Raw genomic sequence first — 19,788 nt, 5'->3', positions numbered from 1 at the left:
CAAACCACCTCACACCTCATATTGTCCTCAAACATCTCATTCCCAGCACATCCACCGTCCTCTGCACAACTCTATCTATAGCCCACGCCTCGCAACCATATAACATTGTTGGAACCACTATTCCTTCAAACATACCCATTTTTGCTTTCCAAGATAACGTTCTTGACTTCCACACATTTTTCAACGCTCCAAGAACTTTCGCCCCCTCCCCCACCCTATGATCCACTTCCACTTCCATGGTTCCATCCGCTGCCAGATCCACTCCCAGATATCTAAAACACTTAACTTCCTCTAGTTTTTCTCCATTCAAACTCACCTTCCAATTGACTTGTCCCTCAACCCTACTGTACCTATCAATCTTGCTCTTATTCACATTTACTCTTAACTTTCTTCTTTCACACACTTTACTAAAATCAGTCACCAGCTTCTGCAGTTTCTCACCTAAATCAGCCACCAGTGCTGTATCATCAGCAACAACAACTGACTCACTTCCCAAGCTCTCTCATCCACAACAGACTGCATACTTGCCACTCTTTCCAAAACTCTTGCATCCACCTAACAACCCCATCCATAAACAAATTAAACAACCATGGAGACATCACACACCCCTGTCACAAACCAACATTCACTGAGAAGCCATCACTTTCCTCTCTTCCAACTCGTACACATGCCTTACATCCTCGATAAAAACTTTTCACTGCTTCTAACAACTTGCCTTCCACACCATATATTCTTAATGCCTTCCACAGAGCATCTCTATCAACTCTATCATATGCCTTCTCCAGATCCATAAATGCTACATACAAATCCATTTGCTTTTCTAAGTATTTCTCACATACATTCTTCAAAGCAAACACCTGATCCACACATCCTCTACCACTTCTGAAACCACATTGCTCTTCCCCAATCTGATGCTCTGTACATGCCTTCACCCTCTCAATCAATACCCTCCCATATAATTTCCCAGGAATACTCAACAAACTTATATCTTTTTTTTATGCATATTCGCCATTTCCTGTGTTAGCAAGATAGCGTTAAGAACAGAGATCTGGGCCTAAGAGGGAAATATCCTCACTTGCCCACCTTCTTTTGGAAAAGTAAAAGCTGGGGGGTAGGATTTCCAGCACATCGCTCCCTCCCCTTTTAGTTGCCTTTTATGACATGCAGGTAATAAATAGGAAGTATTCTTTTTCCCCTATCCCCAGGAATACAGATTGTGTGTGAACGAATGTGGGTGGCCTTTGTTGTCCTTTCCTAGCGCTACCTCATGTGTGCGCAGAGGGAGGCGGGTGGTTTCACGTGGCAGCGTGGCAACGGGAATGGGCGAAGGCAGCAAGTATGAATATGTAATGTTTATGTATGTATATGTCTGTGTATGTATATGTATGTATACATTGAAATGTTAGGTATGTGTATGAGCATGTATGGGCATTTATGTATATACATGTGTATGTGGGTGGGTTAGGCCATTCTTTCGTCTGTTTCCTTGCACTATCTCGCTAACGTAGGAGACAGCGACAAAGTATAATGCATATAATGCGGAAGTGGATCATAGGGTGGGGGAGGGGGCGAAAATTTTGGGAGCCTTGAAAAATGTGTGGAAGTCGAGAACACTATCTCGGAAAGCAAAAATGGGTATGTTTGAGGGAATAGTGGTTCCAACAATGTTGTATGGTTGCGAGGCGTGGGCTATGGATAGAGATGTGCGCAGGAGGATGGATGTGCTGGAAATGAGATGTTTGAGGACAATGTGTGGTGTGAGGTGGTTTGATCGAGTAAGTAACGTAAGGGTAAGAGAGATGTGTGGAAATAAAAAGAGCGTGGTTGAGAGAGCAGAAGAGGGTGTTTTGAAATGGTTTGGGCACATGGAGAGAATGAGTGAGGAGAGATTGACCAAGAGGATATATGTGTCGGAGGTGGTGGGAACGAGGAGAAGAGGGAGACCAAATTGGAGGTGGAAAGATGGAGTGAAAAAGATTTTGTGTGATCGGGGCCTGAACATGCAGGAGGGTGAAAGGAGGGCAAGAAATAGAGTGAATTGGAGTCATGTGGTATACAGGGGTTGACGTGCTGTCAGTGGATTGAAGCAAGGCATGTGAAGCGTCTGGGGTAAACCATGGAAAGCTGTGTAGGTATGTATATTTGCGTGTGTGGACGTGTGTATGTACATGTGTATGGGGGGGGGGGGGTTGGGCCATTTCTTTCGTCTGTTTCCTTGCGCTACCTCGCAAACGCGGGAGACAGCGACAAAGTATAAAAAAAAAAAAAAAAAAAAAAAAAAAAAAAATATACATATAATCTCCCGCACCTGTTCCCAAATGGGACTCCCTCATGGGAGTGGCCATGGCAATATAGTCTCTATAACTAGTGAGCTCCAGGGCTTCTTCTTAGCCTTTAGTGCCTTACCCCTGACTGGTCACTGACAGATGGCAACTCTAGCACAGTGGTTACAGAGGCTTCAACCTAACGTTCCTACTAACTACTTCTACCTAATGTTCCTACCAACTACTTCTATCTACTTCTCCTACCATTTTGACAAAAGGCAGGACTAGTGTATAGTGCTCAATGTATGGAAATCTAATTATGAAGAATGAGTTGTGTGAGTTAAGTGTTGTCAAGTGTTTTGTATGACAAGGACACAATGCTTGAAGTCCACGTGTGGATGAGGCAGAAAGAAAAGACAGCTACCTTGGTCAGAGGAGTGCAACTTGACAACCACTGAAGTACAGCTCAATACATAGCCATCACTAACCCTCCCAATACCAAAGCAGGTAGTATAGGTACTATAACTCACTAGTCATTGGTTGTCTTCCAGTACACGTATAGCAAACCATTAATAAAAAAGAGGGGCAAATATACTGCAGAAGTACAATATTTCTTTAATAAGTAACCAGCTTTTACATCAGTTAATTATGGTGAATTCTTTGGAGTGAGAAGTACTATAGTTTCATCCATAGATTTCAAACTCCAACGAGCAATAAGTTCATCTTCTTCAGTCCAGTAGAATTTTTCTAATATCTTTAGCTTGCAAATCTCACCTAGAAAGTAAACCATTATAATTAGATAAGCAAACTTTTTCTTTCTTAGGAGTAAAAAATAAATAACATTTTAATAGAATATTCTTCGAAAAGACAGTGGCTTTCCTTACAGCATACTGTACCCTGCACACACATATCACACAATTTCTAAGTAAACCTAAAGTTCATATGAAATATCCTCTCTGTTTTATCACTCTATTCTTTCAAAGGCTCCTGTCATTGTTAAAAGTCCTCTCTATGGTAAAGCCTTGAATAAAGTGGCAATAGTGAGAAAAAAAGTATAAACAAAGAAGAGGGTGTAAAGTGTGGTGACAAGAAAGAAAAAGTATCTATTATCTACTTCTCTTCCAACTTACACTGAGTAAGAGCATTCATCTCAGTGCACTCATACACATCCTCATCCTATGTTCATTGTGTGGAAGTGAAAATTGGCTTCAACATTAACAAACTTGCTTCTTTAATTTTCCTCTTGAACACCATATTAGTTCATCAAGTAAGACTAATGCCTCCAATCAGACATGTGTTTCCCCACCTATCCTATGAAGTCAGATGACTTTGCAAGAAGCAATATGGTGAACAGGAAGAGAGGAAGTCAGCTGAAATGAAGGAAAAAGTAGAATTCATGAAAACAGGTGCAACTAAAGGAGTAATATCAATATCTGAAATAAATTTAACCTTTAAGTAATGATGCAATGTGAAGGTAGCCTAATATCAGTGAAAGGAAGCATAATCTGTCAATTACTTTATGTTAACGATAAAACTGACTGATGTTTCATATGAATCCATATAAAGCTAGCACACGAAGAGAACTGGTAAAAAAATGCATGCATAAGTACTATCAGCATCAAAATTCAGAACTTCTTGTGTTAGCAAAAATAAAAGTGAAGAGAGGTCAGAAACCTGAAGAAAACTGCACGTACCAAACAGTTCCTCTATGAGTTCAGTAGGTATGTTCCTTGGTGGTCCACTGAAGTTTTCATTTGGTGTATACTGAGTAACACTCAGCAAATATCTAAAGTCTGATGCCAGCAGGGATTTCAATATACTGACATAACTGCAACATAAAAAAATATCATAAAAAAATATTCTCAAATCTAGCATTATCAAGCTCATTGTAAAGAAAAAAAATGTAGGCTTTGAAAAATGAAAAATCATTTCTTTACCAATGACTGAGCCCAACTTGCATCTGAGAAAGTACTTGCTCAGTGCATGGTTAAAACATCATTTTATTCAAGAATATCATGTATTCATGAGGAATCACTTACCACAACCAATACAATCACAAGAAGCTGGCAGGTTCATCATAAGGACATATGATGTCTTAGCAAGGAGGTAAGATGGCACCATGCAGGTTGCTACAAGTAACATTTGCTGACCACAAAATTCTGTACCTCAAACCTATTACTATCAGGAATCTTGAAAATAAAAAGAGGATAAGGAAGGTAAGGAAAAACAAAGGCATGCTCTATCTTCACACTTGATTGCCACTTCCCGTATTACTGAGGTAGTGACAGGAACAAACTAAGAAAAGCCACATTAACTCACGTCCATTCCCTAGAAAAGCACCAAAACCACAGCTCCTAATCCACAACTAGGCCCCAGTGTGGCTGCTTCACATGCTCTGGTTCAGTCCACTGACAGCACATCAACCCTTATACCACATAATTCCAATTCACCCAATCCTGTGCAATCCCTTCACCCTCCTGCATGTTCAGGCCACAATCATTCAAAATCTTTTTCACTCCATCCTTTCATTTTCAATTCAGTCTACCTCTTCTACTTGTTCCCTCCATTTGACACATAAATCGTCTCTGTTAACCTCTCCTCACTTATTCTTTTCGTATGTCCAAACCATTTCAGCACACCCACTTCAGCTATCTCGTCTACTCTCTTTATTACCACATCTCTGTCTTATCCTTTTATCACCTGCTTGACCAATCCATCTCACACCACATAATGTTCTCAAACGTTTCATTTCCAACCCTTACACGTGTACCTCATCCACACGTCCTCATCTGTAGCCCATACCTTGCATCCATATAACATTGTTGAGACTCCTATACCTTCAAACATACCCATTTTTGGCCTCACAGTCCACAACTTCTCTTTCCACACATTCTTTAGGGCTCTCAGAACTTCATCCCCACACCCACCCAATAATGCACTTCCACTTCCATAATTCCATAAGCTGCCATGTCCATTCCCAGATATCTAAAAAAATTCACTTCCTCCAAGTTTTCTCCATTCAAACTCACACAACAACTAATCTGATCCTCAACCCTGCTAAACCTAATAACCCTGCTTTTATTCACATTTACTCTCAACTTTCTCTTCTCATACACTTTTCCAAACTCAGTCACCAATTCTGCAGTTTCTCATTTGAATCAGCCACCAGTGCTGTATCATCAGCAAACAACAACTGACTTTATTAGCCCCCCTACCCTCATCCCCTATAGACTGTATACTCACTCCTCATTCCAAGACTCTCACACTTACCTCCCTCATCACCTGATTCGCAAACAACCTGAACAGCCATGGTGATATCCCACATCCCTGGTGCAAATCAAACTTTGCTCAGAACAACTCACTTTCCTCTTTTCTCCCTCATACACATGCTTTACACCCTTTATAAAAACTTCTCACAGCTTCTAAAAGCTTTCCCCCCCACATCATATTTCCTTAAATCCTTCCACAAGACATCTCTATCAATCCTATCATATGCTTTCTCCACATCCATAAATGCTACACACAAACCCTTTCATTTCTGTAACTATTTCTTACACATAATTCTGATCTGCACATCCTCTTTCACTTCTGAGACTACACTGTTCTTCCCCAATCTCATGCTCTGTACATGCCTTCACCCTCTCAATCTCTACTTTCCCATACATCTTACCAAGTACATTAAACAAATTTCTACCTCTGTAGTTTGAACAATCACCTCTACCCCCCTTGCCTTTGTACAGTGGCATATACATAGCTTCTGCCGATCCTCAGGCATCTCATGATGATCCCAGCATACAATGAAAATCCTAACTTACCAATCAACAACAGTCACCCCCTTTATAAGGAAAGTTAACTGTAATATCATCCACCCCAGCTGCCTTGCCACACTTCATCTGATGTAAAGCTTTCACCACCCCTTCTCCCTTTACTAAACCACTCTCCAGTAATATCTCACTTTGCATACCACTTCAACCTAAACATCCTACATCTGCCATCCCATAATCAAACACATTCAACAGTCCTTCATCACCCACTATTCCATCTCCTCCTCACCTCAACAGTATCTGGTACCACTTCCCCTTTTGCCCCCTTTACTAATGTTCCCATCTGTTCTCATTTTTTGTACACTAAATATCTCCTTCCAAAACATCTTATTCTCTTTAAAACTTACTGATACTCACTCATTCCAACACTCATTTGCCCTCTTTTTCAACTCCTGAACTTTCCTCTTACCTCCTGCCACTTTTTCTTGTATTCCCCCAAATCATTTGCACTCCTCCTTTGTAAGAACCAACCATACACCTCCCACTTCTCTTTCACAAGCTACTTAACTTCATCCCTCCACTCACAATGCTTTCTAATTTGCCCACCTCCCAACTTCCGGATGCCACAAGCTCTCTTGCATAAGCTAACACTGCATCCCTAAATATCTGTCATTCCTCTAACTTCATTTGCTCTCATTTTTTTTTTTTTTTTTACCATTCTACTCTCAATCTCTCCTGATATTTCTTCACACGTCTCTTTTCCAAGCTCACATACTCATACCACTCTCTTCTCATCCATCTGTTTCCCAAAATCTTTCCAAATGTCTCTTTTACATGATCATCAATCAGTATGTAATCCAAAAATGCCTAACGACCATCTTTCCAAATCTCTTATGTATACTTGTGTATGTCCCTCTTTTTAAACCAGGTATTCTTAATCATCAGTCCATTTTCAGCATATCACCTCACAAGCTGTTCCCCATATCCATTTACTCTACTGAATACTCCATGCTACCCAATTATACCCTCAGCTACCACATTACTCAATTTTGCATTTAAATCACCCATCACTAATACCCAGTCACTTGCATCAAAACTGCTAACCCACTCACTCACCTACTCTAAACAGCTGCCTCTCATGAGTTTTCTTCTCATGGCTGGGTACATAAACACCAATAATCAACCATCTCTTGCTATCTGCCTTCATTCTTTCCCATATCAGTCTAGAGCTCACTTTCTTTCACTCTTTTATACACTCCCACAACTCCTGCTTCAGCACTAGTGCTATTATTTCCTTAGCTCTTGTCCTCACACCAACCTCTGCCTTTACTCCTACAACATTTCCAAACCATTCTTATCCTTTATCCTTGAGCTTTGTTTTACTCAAGAGCCAGAACATTCAAGCTCCCTTTTCAAACATACTACCTAACTCTCCTTTCTTCTCATCTTGGTTTTTAAATCCACACACATTTAGACACTACAGCCTGAGCATTCAAAGAGGATAAGTACTCCCTGCTTGGCTCCTTCTGTTCCTTCTTTTAGAAACTGAAATACAAGGGTAGAGCTTCCAGCCCTATACTCCCATCCCTTTAGTTGTCTTCTAGAACATGCAGAAAATATGGAGGTAGAATTCTTTCTCCCCTACCCCTATCAATGCTTTATCAATGGTTTTTCATTCTTCAAATCTTACATTTCTCACCTACACAGAGTCCTATAAACTATAAGAACATAATCACATAAACAAATGCATTAGGAGCAAGACTACAGAAAAACATTAGATTTCAACACATATTAGGTGTTTATCATTCAGTAACTAAGACCATCTAATTATAGGTTCCTTAAATATACAAAGAGAGACCTCACTTTCATAACATTATGGACTCTATCAGATCTATTTGGAAATATTACCTACTGATACATGCTTGAAGAAGTGTGATTAAGCAAATCAAAGTTCTCTTAAGCAATTTTCAGTGGGATCAAGAAAATCTGAGAGCTTTGACTGAACAAAAAGAATTATGCTCTAATGAAAACATTTTGCAGGATTATATCAAGACAGATATATCTTTAAACCTAAGCATCTTATTTTAGTAAAAAACACTGGGTTTGGATTGACATTTACCTAAAAAGGAAGATTTTCAAACTTAAATAGATTTATAAATCTTAACACTAGATGAATTTCATTAACTCTTCCTCCTGATTCTAAAGCACTACTTATAAGTTTTCAAAAGAAGGCATCATGGTGCCATACTACAGTGAAATCAGAGATAATAAGGGATTCAGGACCTTCGATATTCCCCATTAAGGCAGACATGAGAAAGCTACATGCTTCCCGACAAAATAAAACAGGATCTCAATCTACCCCACGTAGGGTCTGAGACAATGCCCAGAACTAAAAAGGTGAGTGATGTCAGTGCTGCCTTAATGCTTTTGTTCTTAAGACAAAACAAAATTACTTGTAATTCTTCACACAAAAAGCAAAGATAATCAGCCAGCCTTTAAACTGAGAGCCAAATATGAAGATGTATATATTTCCTGATGTATCTACAAACTGCCAGAACATTTATCTTTACACACGATGGTGTCCCCAATGTACCCTGCCATATCAATTATGCAATGTGATGTCATGGGTATTGAAAGGTTACCCTATGGTTTTTAAGTCTTTGAGATACATACAAGTCACCCTTATACATTTTCATAAAATTGCAAGTGATAAATCCCCATAGATAAATCCCACTTATGGAGGGAAAATGGAGTTTAGCCATCCCCCTAAAGAGCATCTCTCACATGGTCATGGGGCTCTGTCCATACATGGAAGAAGACATTCTTAAAAATTCTAATAATCGGTAATCACAACAATATGAATTATGAGGATGCTCATGATATAATCGACAAATCTTTAAAGAACACTGAAATCTTTGAATATCAAGTGAGTGAAGATGGAAAAACCAACCTGACTGAGTACATCTGGTTTGGTACTTAATCTGAACTTTCAGGGTTTGTTGTATACTCTGATAAAAACCATAGCTACCCATAAAATCCCTAATCAGTTGCTTTGTAACAAGTATTTACATCAAATATATTGTTAAGGCATCAAAACATTCTAAAATACTAAGGCTACCACACAATGGATGGAGGCTAGAGAGATTATCTAAATGTTTACATATGTAAGCATTATTCCATGTGAAACATGAAAAATAAAAGGGACCTTTCCTTTTTTGAATAACCAAAACAGCTGTAATACTTCATTTACAGAAATACAAAACACAAACAACCAAGCCTATGTTGCTAGCATTCATCATAAAATTGCCACATAAAAATCTAAAAGCAAACTCTGAATGAAACTGTGATGATTTAGTATTTTTACAGGATATCCAAGATAAAACAACAAAGATAAAATTACCTCTTTCTGTCTTCTTCATAGATAGCAACCAATGAGCCCCTGTCCCATACAACATCAAACTTGCCTAAGGTTGCTATGTCAACCTTAAACATGTCACAACAGTAGATATTAAGACGATCATCATTTGTCTGAGGGCAGAATGAAAAATTTTTAGTCTAAGTGTACGAAAAATTATAATCATAATACCAAGTAATATTCTTTGAAATACAAATAAAGTAATAATTATTCAACATTACATAAATGTTTTTTATTCATTGAATACTTATTCACCAATTCCCGCAATGGCGAGGTAGAATCTGAAACAGATGCAGAAATAGCCTCATTTGCTCACATCCACTTTCTAGCTGTTGAATATAATACATCAAAAGCATGGTTCCCTATCAACCAGGCCCCACACACCTTTAAACGGTTTCCCCTGACTGCGTCATATATCCTGGTTGAGGCTACTGCCAGCACATCTACCCTGTGTAACACTTCACTCCAATTCACTCTATCCCCTGAATGCCTCACACCCTCCAGCATGCTCAGGCACTCAACTCTCAAAACTTCTTTCACTCCATCCTTCCATCTCCTCTTTAGTTCCCCTTTTTCCTTTCACTTCAAACATGTATATGCTCTAAGTCATTCTCTCCTCACTCATTCTCTGCATTCATTCAAACCATTTCAGCATGTACTCTTCAGTTTTCTCATGCATACTCTTCTTACTACCTCACCCTTATCTTACCCTATCATTTCTTAATCAACAAACCATCCTCTCACCGTACATCATCCTTACACACTTCATTTCCAACAAATTCATCTTTTTCTATACTTTGTCATCTAAGGCCCACGCCTTCTATCCGTAAAACACCATTGGGATTACAATACCATCAACTAAATCTCTGCCCTCACAGACAATCACCTCTCTATACATTCTCCAGTGCATCTAGGACCTTCACCCCCTAATCCACCCTATAGCTAACTCCAGCTTCCATTGTTCCATTCATGGCCAAATCCACTTCTAGATATCTGAAACACCACTCCCTCTAAATACTCTCCATTCAAATTTACTCTGCAGCAAACCTCTCTCTCTCCACTGGTACACCTAAAAACTTGGCCTTTATTCAAATTTACTCTCTTTTGCATACCTATTGATTAGTTCGTAATCCAATAATACCCTCTTACCATCTTTCTGACTCACCTAGATACAACATCTGCAAAAAAATAGTCCATCCCTAAATATCTTCAAAGGCTATAAATGGATAATGTTTATTGTGTTCACAAGTATGTGACTCTCTCAAATTGAATCATACATCTTGTCCCTGAAGCTAGTGTTTCAAATGGTGTGAGCACCAGCAGCCCACCTCATGAGTGCTTCAGGCTATCTTTGGGGGAGGATACTCCTCTTTTACTCTTCCTAGATGCCAATTCATTTTGGGGACATCATTTCTGGGCACTGTATTCCTTCCACCTGTGCCTTAAGATTGTCTGCTTTTACTTTTCTATGGAACAGACTTGAAAGCCATTTCCTGTGTTTGTGAGGTAGCACCAAGAACAAACAAAGGCCACATCCACTCACATCTATTCTCTAGCTATCATCTGTAATTTACTAAAACCATAGCTCCCTATCCATAACCAGGTTCTGAGACCTTTCCATGGTTTACCCCAGACACTTTGCATGCCTGATTCAGTTAACTCCTGCATACCAAATCACTGTCCTGTGCACACCTTTGACCCTCCTGCACATTCAGACTCAATCTTTTTCAATACATCCTTCCATCCCCAATTTGGTCTCCTGACTCTCATCTTTCCCTCCACTTCTGAAACATATCTCTATGTCAATCTTTCCTCACTCATTCTTTCCAAATTTCCAAACCATTTCAGCACATCCTCTTCTGCTCTCTCAACCACACTCTTATTATCATATCTCTCTCTCTTACCCTTTCATTATTTACTTGATCAAACCACTCACACAACATATTGTCCTCAAACATTTCATTTCCAACAAATTCAACCTCCTTCACAGATCCATATCTATATCCCACTTCTCACATCCATATAATATTGTTTGGACCACTGTAACTTCAAATATACCCACTTTTGCCCTCTCAGATAACGATCTGTCTTTCCACAAATTCTTCAGCACTCCTTGCACCTTTGCCCCCTCACCCAGCATGAATCACTTCTGCTTCCGTGGTTCCATTTCCTGCCACATCTACTCCCAGGTGTCTAAAACACATAACTTCCTCAAATTTTTCTTCATGCAAATTAACATGTCCCTCAATCCTGCTACACTTAATAACCTTGTTTATATTCATATTGACTCTCAACTTCTTTTCACACACTCTTCTAAACTCACTTACCAACTTCTGTATTTTCTCACTCAAATCTACCACCAGTGCTGTATCATCAGCACATAATGCCTGACACACCTCCTAGGCCCTCTCATCCCCTACAGACTGCATACTTGCCCCTCTCTCCAAGGCTCACATTTACCTCCCTCACTTCCCCATCCAAAAGCAAATTAATCATCCATGATGACATCACACACCAATGCCCCAAACCAACTTTCACTTGAAACAGTTAACTCTCCTCTTTTTCTACTCATACACACTAACATCCTTGATAAAAAATCTCATTCCTAGCAGTTTCCTCCCATACCATTTATTCTTAAGACCTTTCAAAAGGCATTTCTATCACTCCTATCACATCCTTTCAGATCCATAAATGTCATATACAAATACATCTGTTTCTCTTAAGTATTTCTCACACACATTCTTTAAAGCGAACACCTGATCCACACATCCTCTACCACTTCTGAAACGAATCTGATCCTCCCTAGTCTGAAGCTCAGTACATGCCTTCACAGACAGGATAGATTAACTTGTGTATGTGTGGCCAATGGCAACTCATAGGTGGGCCATTTTGATAACTGTTTCTTTCCCTACAACTTAAGCCTTGAAACACTCTCATGTCTTTTCCAATAACAATAACCTCGCACATTTTAAAAGACAGATTCTTCACTTCCTCTAAAATCCATAAACGCTTTCCCTTGCCTCTTCGCTTTCCCTTTCATATCCTTTCTATCATTAAGACCTGGCCTTAACATGGATTTCTGTCTCTGACTGGAGTCTCTAACATAAAAAGAAAAAAAAAAAGCCTATGAAGTATTGTTTCTGATAAGTGTACAACAAACAGGGTGGTGTTTAGGACTGGGTTGGGAGGGCAATTGTTTAGTGATTATCTAATCATTTCAGTATGTACTCTATGTTTTGCCGTAACACTGTTTGTAAGGGTCAGTTGTTATTTCTGCTTGGGAACAGAAAATGAATAACACTAGATGTATCTCCTGCATCAGATTGGGGAAGAGCAGTGTGGTTTCAGAAGTGGTAGAGGATGTGTGGATCAGGTGTTTTTGCTTTGGAGAATGTATGTGAGAAATACTTAGAAAAACAAATAGATTTGTATGTAGCATTTATGGAACTGGAGAAGGAATATGATAGAGTTGATAGAGATATTCTGTGGAAGGTGTTAAGAGTGTATGGTGTGGGAGGCAAGTTGCTGGAAGCAGTGAAAAGTTTTTATCGAGGATGTAAGGCATGTGTACAAGTAGGAAGAGAGGAAAGTGACGGAAGAGAGGAAAGTGATGGAAGAGAGGAAAGTGATGGAAGAGAGGAAAGTGATTGGTTCCCATTGAATGTCGGTTTGCAGCAGGGGTGCGTGATGTCTCCATGGTTGTTTAATTTGTTTATGGATGGGGTTGTTTGGGAGGTGAATGCAAAAGTTTTGGAGAGAGGGGCAAGTATGCAGTCTGTTGTGGATGAGAGGGCTTGGGAAGTGAGTCAGTTGTTGATCGCTGATGATAGAGCACTGGTGGCTGATTCGGGTGAGAAACTGCAGAAGCTGGTGACTGAGTTTGGTAAAGTGTGTGAAAGAAGAAAGGTGAAAGAAGAAAGCTGAGAGTATATGTGAATAAGAGCAAGATCATTAGGTACAGTAGGGTTGAGGGACAAGCAACTGGGAGGTAAGTTTGAATGGAGAAAAACTGAAGTGAAGTGTTTCAGATATCTGGGAGTGGATTTGGCAGCGGATGTAACCATGGAGGCAGAAGTGAGTCACAAGGTGGAGGAGGGGGCGAAGGTTCTGGGAGCGTTGAAGAATGTGTGGAAGGCGAGAACATTATCTCGGAAAGCAACAATGGGTATGTTTGAAGGCATAATGGTTCCAACAATATTATATGGTTGCGAGGCGTGGGCTATAGATAGAGCTGTGCGGAGAAGGGTGGATGTGCTGGAAATTAGATGGATGAGGACAATATGTGGTGAGATGGTTTGATCGAGTAAGTAATAATAGGGTAAGAGAGATGTGTGGTAATAAAAAGAGTGTGGTTGAGAGAGCAGAAGAGGGTGTTTTGAAATGGTTTGGTCACATGGAGAGAATGAGTGAGGGAAGATTGATAGAGAGGATATATGTGTCAGAGGTGGAAGGAACGAGGAGAAGTGGGAGACCAAAATGGAGGTGGAAGGATGGAGTGAAAAAGATTTTGAGCGATTGGGGCCTGAACATGCAGGAGGGTGAAAGGCATGCAAGGAATAGAGTGAATTGGAACGATGTGGTATAACGGGGTCGACATGCTGTCAATGGACTGAACCAGGGTATGTGAAGCGTCTGGAGTAAACCAGGGAAAGTTTTGTGGGGCCTGGATGTGGAAAGGGAGCTGTGGTTTTGGTGCATTATGCATGACAGCTAGAGACTGAGTGTAAACGAATGTGGCCTTTGTTGTCTTTTCCTAGCACTACCTCGTGCGCGTGCGAGGGGAGGGGGTGTCATTTCATGTGTGGCGGGGTGGCAACAGGAATGAATGAAGGCATCAAGTATGAATTATGTACATGTGTATATATGTATATGTCTGTGTATGTATATATATGTATACGTTGAAATGTATAGGTATGTATATGTGCGAGTGGACATGTATGTTTGTATCATGTGTATGTGGGTGGGTTGGGCCACTCTTTCGTCTGTTTCCTTTAGCGCTACCTCGCTAACGCAGGAGACAGCGACAAAGTACGATAAATAAATAGAATATAAAAATAAAATACTACTACTAATAATAATGATAGCAGGCAATTAAGTATAATAAATTAACAAAAAAATTAATAATAGCTTTCCATTTCTTTCATGTTAGGATTTCTCTAAAGAACTTGAGAGACCTTTGCACTCTGTACCGAGTCATTCATGCAGCATAGCCAAGTGCTGACACAGGTGCTCGGAAGAACTGGCGTATGGCCCCCACAAGAAGGGAGGCTTGGGGGCCTATTTGATAGGAAAAACAGCATGACAGCAACAAATCGTATTCATTATTCATGCAATTACATTTATAATTAATTTCTCCTATTATTAAATCAATTACATTATCAATTTTTCACCTCTCCTCTCACAAACCCCTAGAGGCCCAAGCCTCAAGACTTTTGTAACTAGTATCCATGCCCTCTCAGATAACAAAGGTTACAGTGAACAATGTTTTTTTTCTAACACCACACTACATTGCATATACAAGAGGGCAACACTACATTTGTCCCTGCTAAAGTCCTTCACTAGAAAGCAGATTCGTTTTGGTGTAAGTGAAATTTCCAGAAAAAAAAAATTCCTGTCACCTGCCGGGAAATAAGGAAATACACAATGTGATGCCATCTACTGGTGGCTTAGGACAGTGAGGCAGTTCTCTCTTTACAGAGTCAATAAATAATTTGTGGGCACTGGTTTTAGAGGACACTAGACTAAAATTATGAACCTAAGTAATATCTTAAGATGACATATGACAGCAATGTCCACTGCTCATTATCAGGTTCAGAAAGAGGATGACTGAGTATTAGGGGTTTAGAGATTGAGTATAGGTGGGTCATAAACAGAACATAAATGAGAGATTAGCGGAACAAAAGTAAAACCAACTGAAGGCATGACTGAAGGGGACAGTAAAACACTGCAAATGTGCAAGGAGTGTCCTGTTGTAGTGACCCAAAGAAATTTCTGAAGCACCCGAGAGATAAATGATTGCAAACATAATACACATGGAGACATTTGATCTTACAGTGTGAGCACCAACGTAAATCTTGAACAAAATAAAAATCTTTATGACAATCTTACACAATGAATGAGCAATATGCATGCCATACTTAGCACATAAATAGAGTACTTAATTCAAAGAAAACTTAACTACTAAGATAATTATACAAAAAAATTACTGTGGCTACAAATTAATTATACAACTAAATACAAACCTTATACAGCTTTGCCCAAGTCAGCTGTTCAGTTTTATAGTTTAAGCTGTGTTCAGAAAAAAACTCCACAGCTGCCTGTTCCACTCCTTCAACTCCAACAACTGTGTGTCCTTTGTCATAAAACCTGAAATCAGTAAAAGTACCAAATTAAGCCAGAATTATAAAAAAATAAATATCATCTATATGGCAAAAGCATACATCAAAATAACTAACTTTCTTTTAACGTTATAGGCTCCAATTACAGAATTATTAAAGCTTTTTACAGAAATTATCAAGGGGTAACATTAAGGTGCGAAGTGTGAAAACAAGATGCAGGAAAAAACACATGAATAGTGTATGTAAAACTAACATATACTCAAAGTCCTCCTATTACTTTAATCTTAATAAAACAAATTATAACACTACCAGTCCTGATAAGAAATGGTGTTGGATGGTTTCTGACACCATTTCAACACTTACTTTGAAAATGAGTTCTTTCCCGGGAAATTAAAGTAATATATACAGTCAACTGCTGTTTAACTGAATAAAGTGAGTCTGCCTTCTATAGTAATAAAAACATGTATTTGGGGCATTAGTATATAGTTTACAACATAAAACAGATGGAAAAACATGCAAAAAAAAGTAAATTTTGACAAAACATTTTTCATTTTTCATTCCACTTACACTTATTTACATTTACTGATTTACAGATGACATAAGCATACCAGCACACAAATACTCTACATGTATATCAGCCTTGATCACTGAGCCACACTAGGATTTCGTTTTCATATAAAAGCATTCTTTTGTATCATCTGAACTCTTGTCTAATGATATCTATGATTTTATACCACAAACTGAAAAAACATAAGAGTTGGTGACCCATAAACAATTACAGAAAGGAATTGACCTGAGGGGAAACTATCTATCTACCTGTATCTCTAACTCCAGTTCCCACATGGAACACCCTCAAGGGAGTGGCAACAGCAATATAGTCTCCTCAAGTAGTAAACTCCAGTGCTGCTTCTTAGCCATTAGTGCCTCACCTTTAACAGGCCAATGACAGAGGGCATCCCAAGTGCACTGTCTGCAGTTGCAGAGCCTCTGAACTAATGTTCTGACTGATTTCTACCTTATGCTGCTGCCTAGTATTCCTACCTATCATTTCTACCCAGTGTTTCTGCCTGGTGCTCCTGCCTCAATGTTCCTACCTACTACTTCTATCTATTGCTCCAACCATTCTGCCAAAAGGCAGGGATAGCACATAGTTCTCACTGCAGGAAAATCTAAAGTTACAAAGAATAAGCTGCGTAAGTCAAGTGTTGTCAAGTGTTATATATGAAAGGAGAGACTGTATGGGTGTGGATAGAATGCTTGTAGTCCATGTGTGAGTGAGGTAAAGAGAAAAGACAGCTATCTGGGCTAGGGAAGTGAAATTTGACAACCACTGAAGTCCTGGCTCACTACGTAGCTATTACTAACCCTCCTAGTACCCAGGCGGGCAGTACTCATAATATACCTCCCCAGTCGTTGGCTGCCTACCATCTATTACCTAGTACCTGAGAGGAAGCTATAAGGGCAAAGCATAAAATTAGTTGAAACATTTTCACAAAGGAGAATCTACAATAATCTCAACCAATTTTCTACAAGCACTCACATTTGTTTTCTTTTCCATGATGCTCGAGAAACAGGCATATTTTATAGCTGTGGTTCACAGTGAGAGCTGGGAAGACTGGTCAGCGAGTTCAAGCTCGAGCAAATGTTAATCTATTAAGCGTAGTGCATATTCTTACCAAAAGGTAGAAAAGAGTAGACAAAATTCATATTCCTATGTCCAGATCAAATACTTAAAAATAAGATAAATCTCAGCTGCTACAGGAAATGGGGTGAGATTTTATATTAGGTATCCAACCATTTCCCTGAACTTCATAGCCCTCCCTACTGTCATATAACTTAATAGTTTGTAAAAAAAAAAAAATCTCCAAAAAAATCACTTTTACCATCAAAACACGTCATGCAAACTTCCTTTCAAAACATGAAATAAGGTAGCATAAGTAAAAATTTGTTATTTCTATGGGTGCCCCCCTCTACAGTAATATCTTACCAAAAAATATTTTCAGACTGACATATGTCAATAACATATTCTGCTATAAGCAACAGTTCTTGTTTCATGTGACTTTCATGACCGTAAGTCAATAAATAAGGTCACACTCAAAATGAATTCTTTAACCTTAAACTGTATTAAATATGCAAGTTTCTTAGGTAACAGTAGGCGAAAAAAAAAGGTTTATGTAAATGTTTGATATGAATTCAATTACAGGTGATGAAGGTGCACCCATAAATTATATCTATTTGTACAGTCTTAATCACAGGGATAACTACTGGGGGTTGCATGTAACGTAAGTCAACGTGACTCATACCATTTTAGGTCCACTGATTTGCCACAAAGAGGGACGAACACCCGGAGGCCTGGAGAACGTAGTAACAGCGTCTCATGATGTAACAATGCATAGTTAACATCATTTTTGTGCCAAAGTGTTCTACCCGTCGCCCACTTCTGTGTCCATGTCTCAATACGACCAGCAACACTCATGGCGGTAGGTGGACTACTGAATGGCACGGGAGTCGGTGACCCGGCCTTATCCCAGAGATCGTCTGCGATTGGCATCAGAAGCTTTATTTCTGCTCATTTACCAGAACTATGATTACAATATTTTCGATGATTAAATATCATTATCAATATCTGCATCCGTTGGATAGGTTGTATACGGGGGGGGAGGGGAAATATCATATTTCATTTAGTGCAGTTACTCCCATTCACGTTTTCTCACTGGCAGCAATTTATGCTTGCAAGTTCTCCATGAGGCAAAGCGTTCCTTTAACCACAGGATTTACGATAACCTCTCCTCATCATCCACTGATTTCTTTCAGGTCTTTATCTTAAGGGCAATGCTAACAACTGCCGATCTAACTTTCCTTCACTTTTCCGTTTTGTTTACACAGCCTATTCCTTCACATTAACCTAGGATATAGTGTCAAGGGGTCGAGACCCACCGTAGTTGAAGGCTGTTGGGATCGCGACACCGTAGACAAAGTAATTCTGGTTTCCGTTTTTCCTCTTACTCCACCTTGAATGACTTGTGTATCCCCAGTGATAAGTAAACCACACAATTCTCGACATGCTGCTGCATCACTGGATAGTGTGTGGCCATCAGGAACTCAAGGGTGGACTGTTTTGATGAATATTTCTTTCCATACACGTCGAAGCTTTGGAACTGTACCTTCTCATGTCTTTCCCAGTACCTATGACCTGGCATACTTCAAAGGACAAGTTTCTCACTTCCTCAGTAATTCGTAAATACCTTACTTTGCCTTTTTTTCCCCAGTTCACAATTCTCTCTATGTTTCAATTAAGTCTCGGCTCTTGATGTGGACTTTCGTCCGTGACAGAAGCGTTCAACACACACACACACACACACACACACACACACAAATTCTGCGTCGGAATTCCTCCTCCTCGTTGAGTGAGCACAGTTCATTTGCCGGTCGAACCCAATTCGAATCTCAAGAATGCCGAGACAGTGGCTCGAAACTCACGAACGCCGAGTAAAGACAGCACTTATTAATTTCGCCACCAAAATAGTTTGAAACCTTCTCCTGAGAAAGGTGTCTCCTGTAGTACATAACTGTTCATACAGAAGGGAACATTGATTCAGTACAGGAAATGAATATTCATACAAAAGAGAAGCCATAGAAATGTTTAAAAAGGCCCCCCTCTCAGAAGATTAATTCAGTAAGTCACATGAATATTCGCACAGGAGAAAGGCCCTACGAATATCCATGGTGCTAGAAAGCCCTTTTCCCTTAAGATTCCTTTAATGCAGCAAATGAATGTTCATACAAGAGAAAAAACGCATAGATGTTCACATTGTCATAAGTCCTTTTCCAAGATAAGTTCTTCAGTGGTCCACATGACCTTTCATACAGGAGAAAAGCCATATGAATGTTCACATTGCCAAAAGACCTTATCCCAGAGGGGTCACTTAGTGCAACACACAGCTATTCAAGCTGGATAGAAGCCATGTGAATCTTTACAGTGCTGAAAGACCTTTTCCCGAAGAACG

The 19,788-nt window shown here is 39.5% G+C and overlaps 1 protein-coding gene across 1 annotated transcript; it reads right to left on the bottom strand.

Moving 5' to 3' along the window:
• Positions 1-2,867: 2,867 nt before the first annotated feature.
• On the bottom strand, positions 2,868-18,433 carry LOC139755098 (thiopurine S-methyltransferase-like). The gene is made up of 5 exons (XM_071673218.1): positions 18,085-18,433; positions 15,686-15,809; positions 9,429-9,556; positions 3,959-4,092; positions 2,868-3,038 (listed from the first exon to the last, which is right to left on the bottom strand). Exons 1-5 carry the CDS (start codon positions 18,330-18,332, stop codon positions 2,911-2,913), a joined length of 762 nt encoding a protein of 253 aa, XP_071529319.1. The 5' UTR covers positions 18,333-18,433; the 3' UTR covers positions 2,868-2,910.
• Between the last annotated feature and the right edge of the window lie 1,355 nt (positions 18,434-19,788).

This window comes from Panulirus ornatus, chromosome 18 (genome assembly GCF_036320965.1).
Source record: "Panulirus ornatus isolate Po-2019 chromosome 18, ASM3632096v1, whole genome shotgun sequence".
Lineage (NCBI taxonomy): Eukaryota > Metazoa > Arthropoda > Malacostraca > Decapoda > Palinuridae > Panulirus > Panulirus ornatus.
The sequence above is the reverse complement of the archived record's forward strand: the minus strand, read 5'-3'. Positions and strand labels throughout refer to the sequence as shown.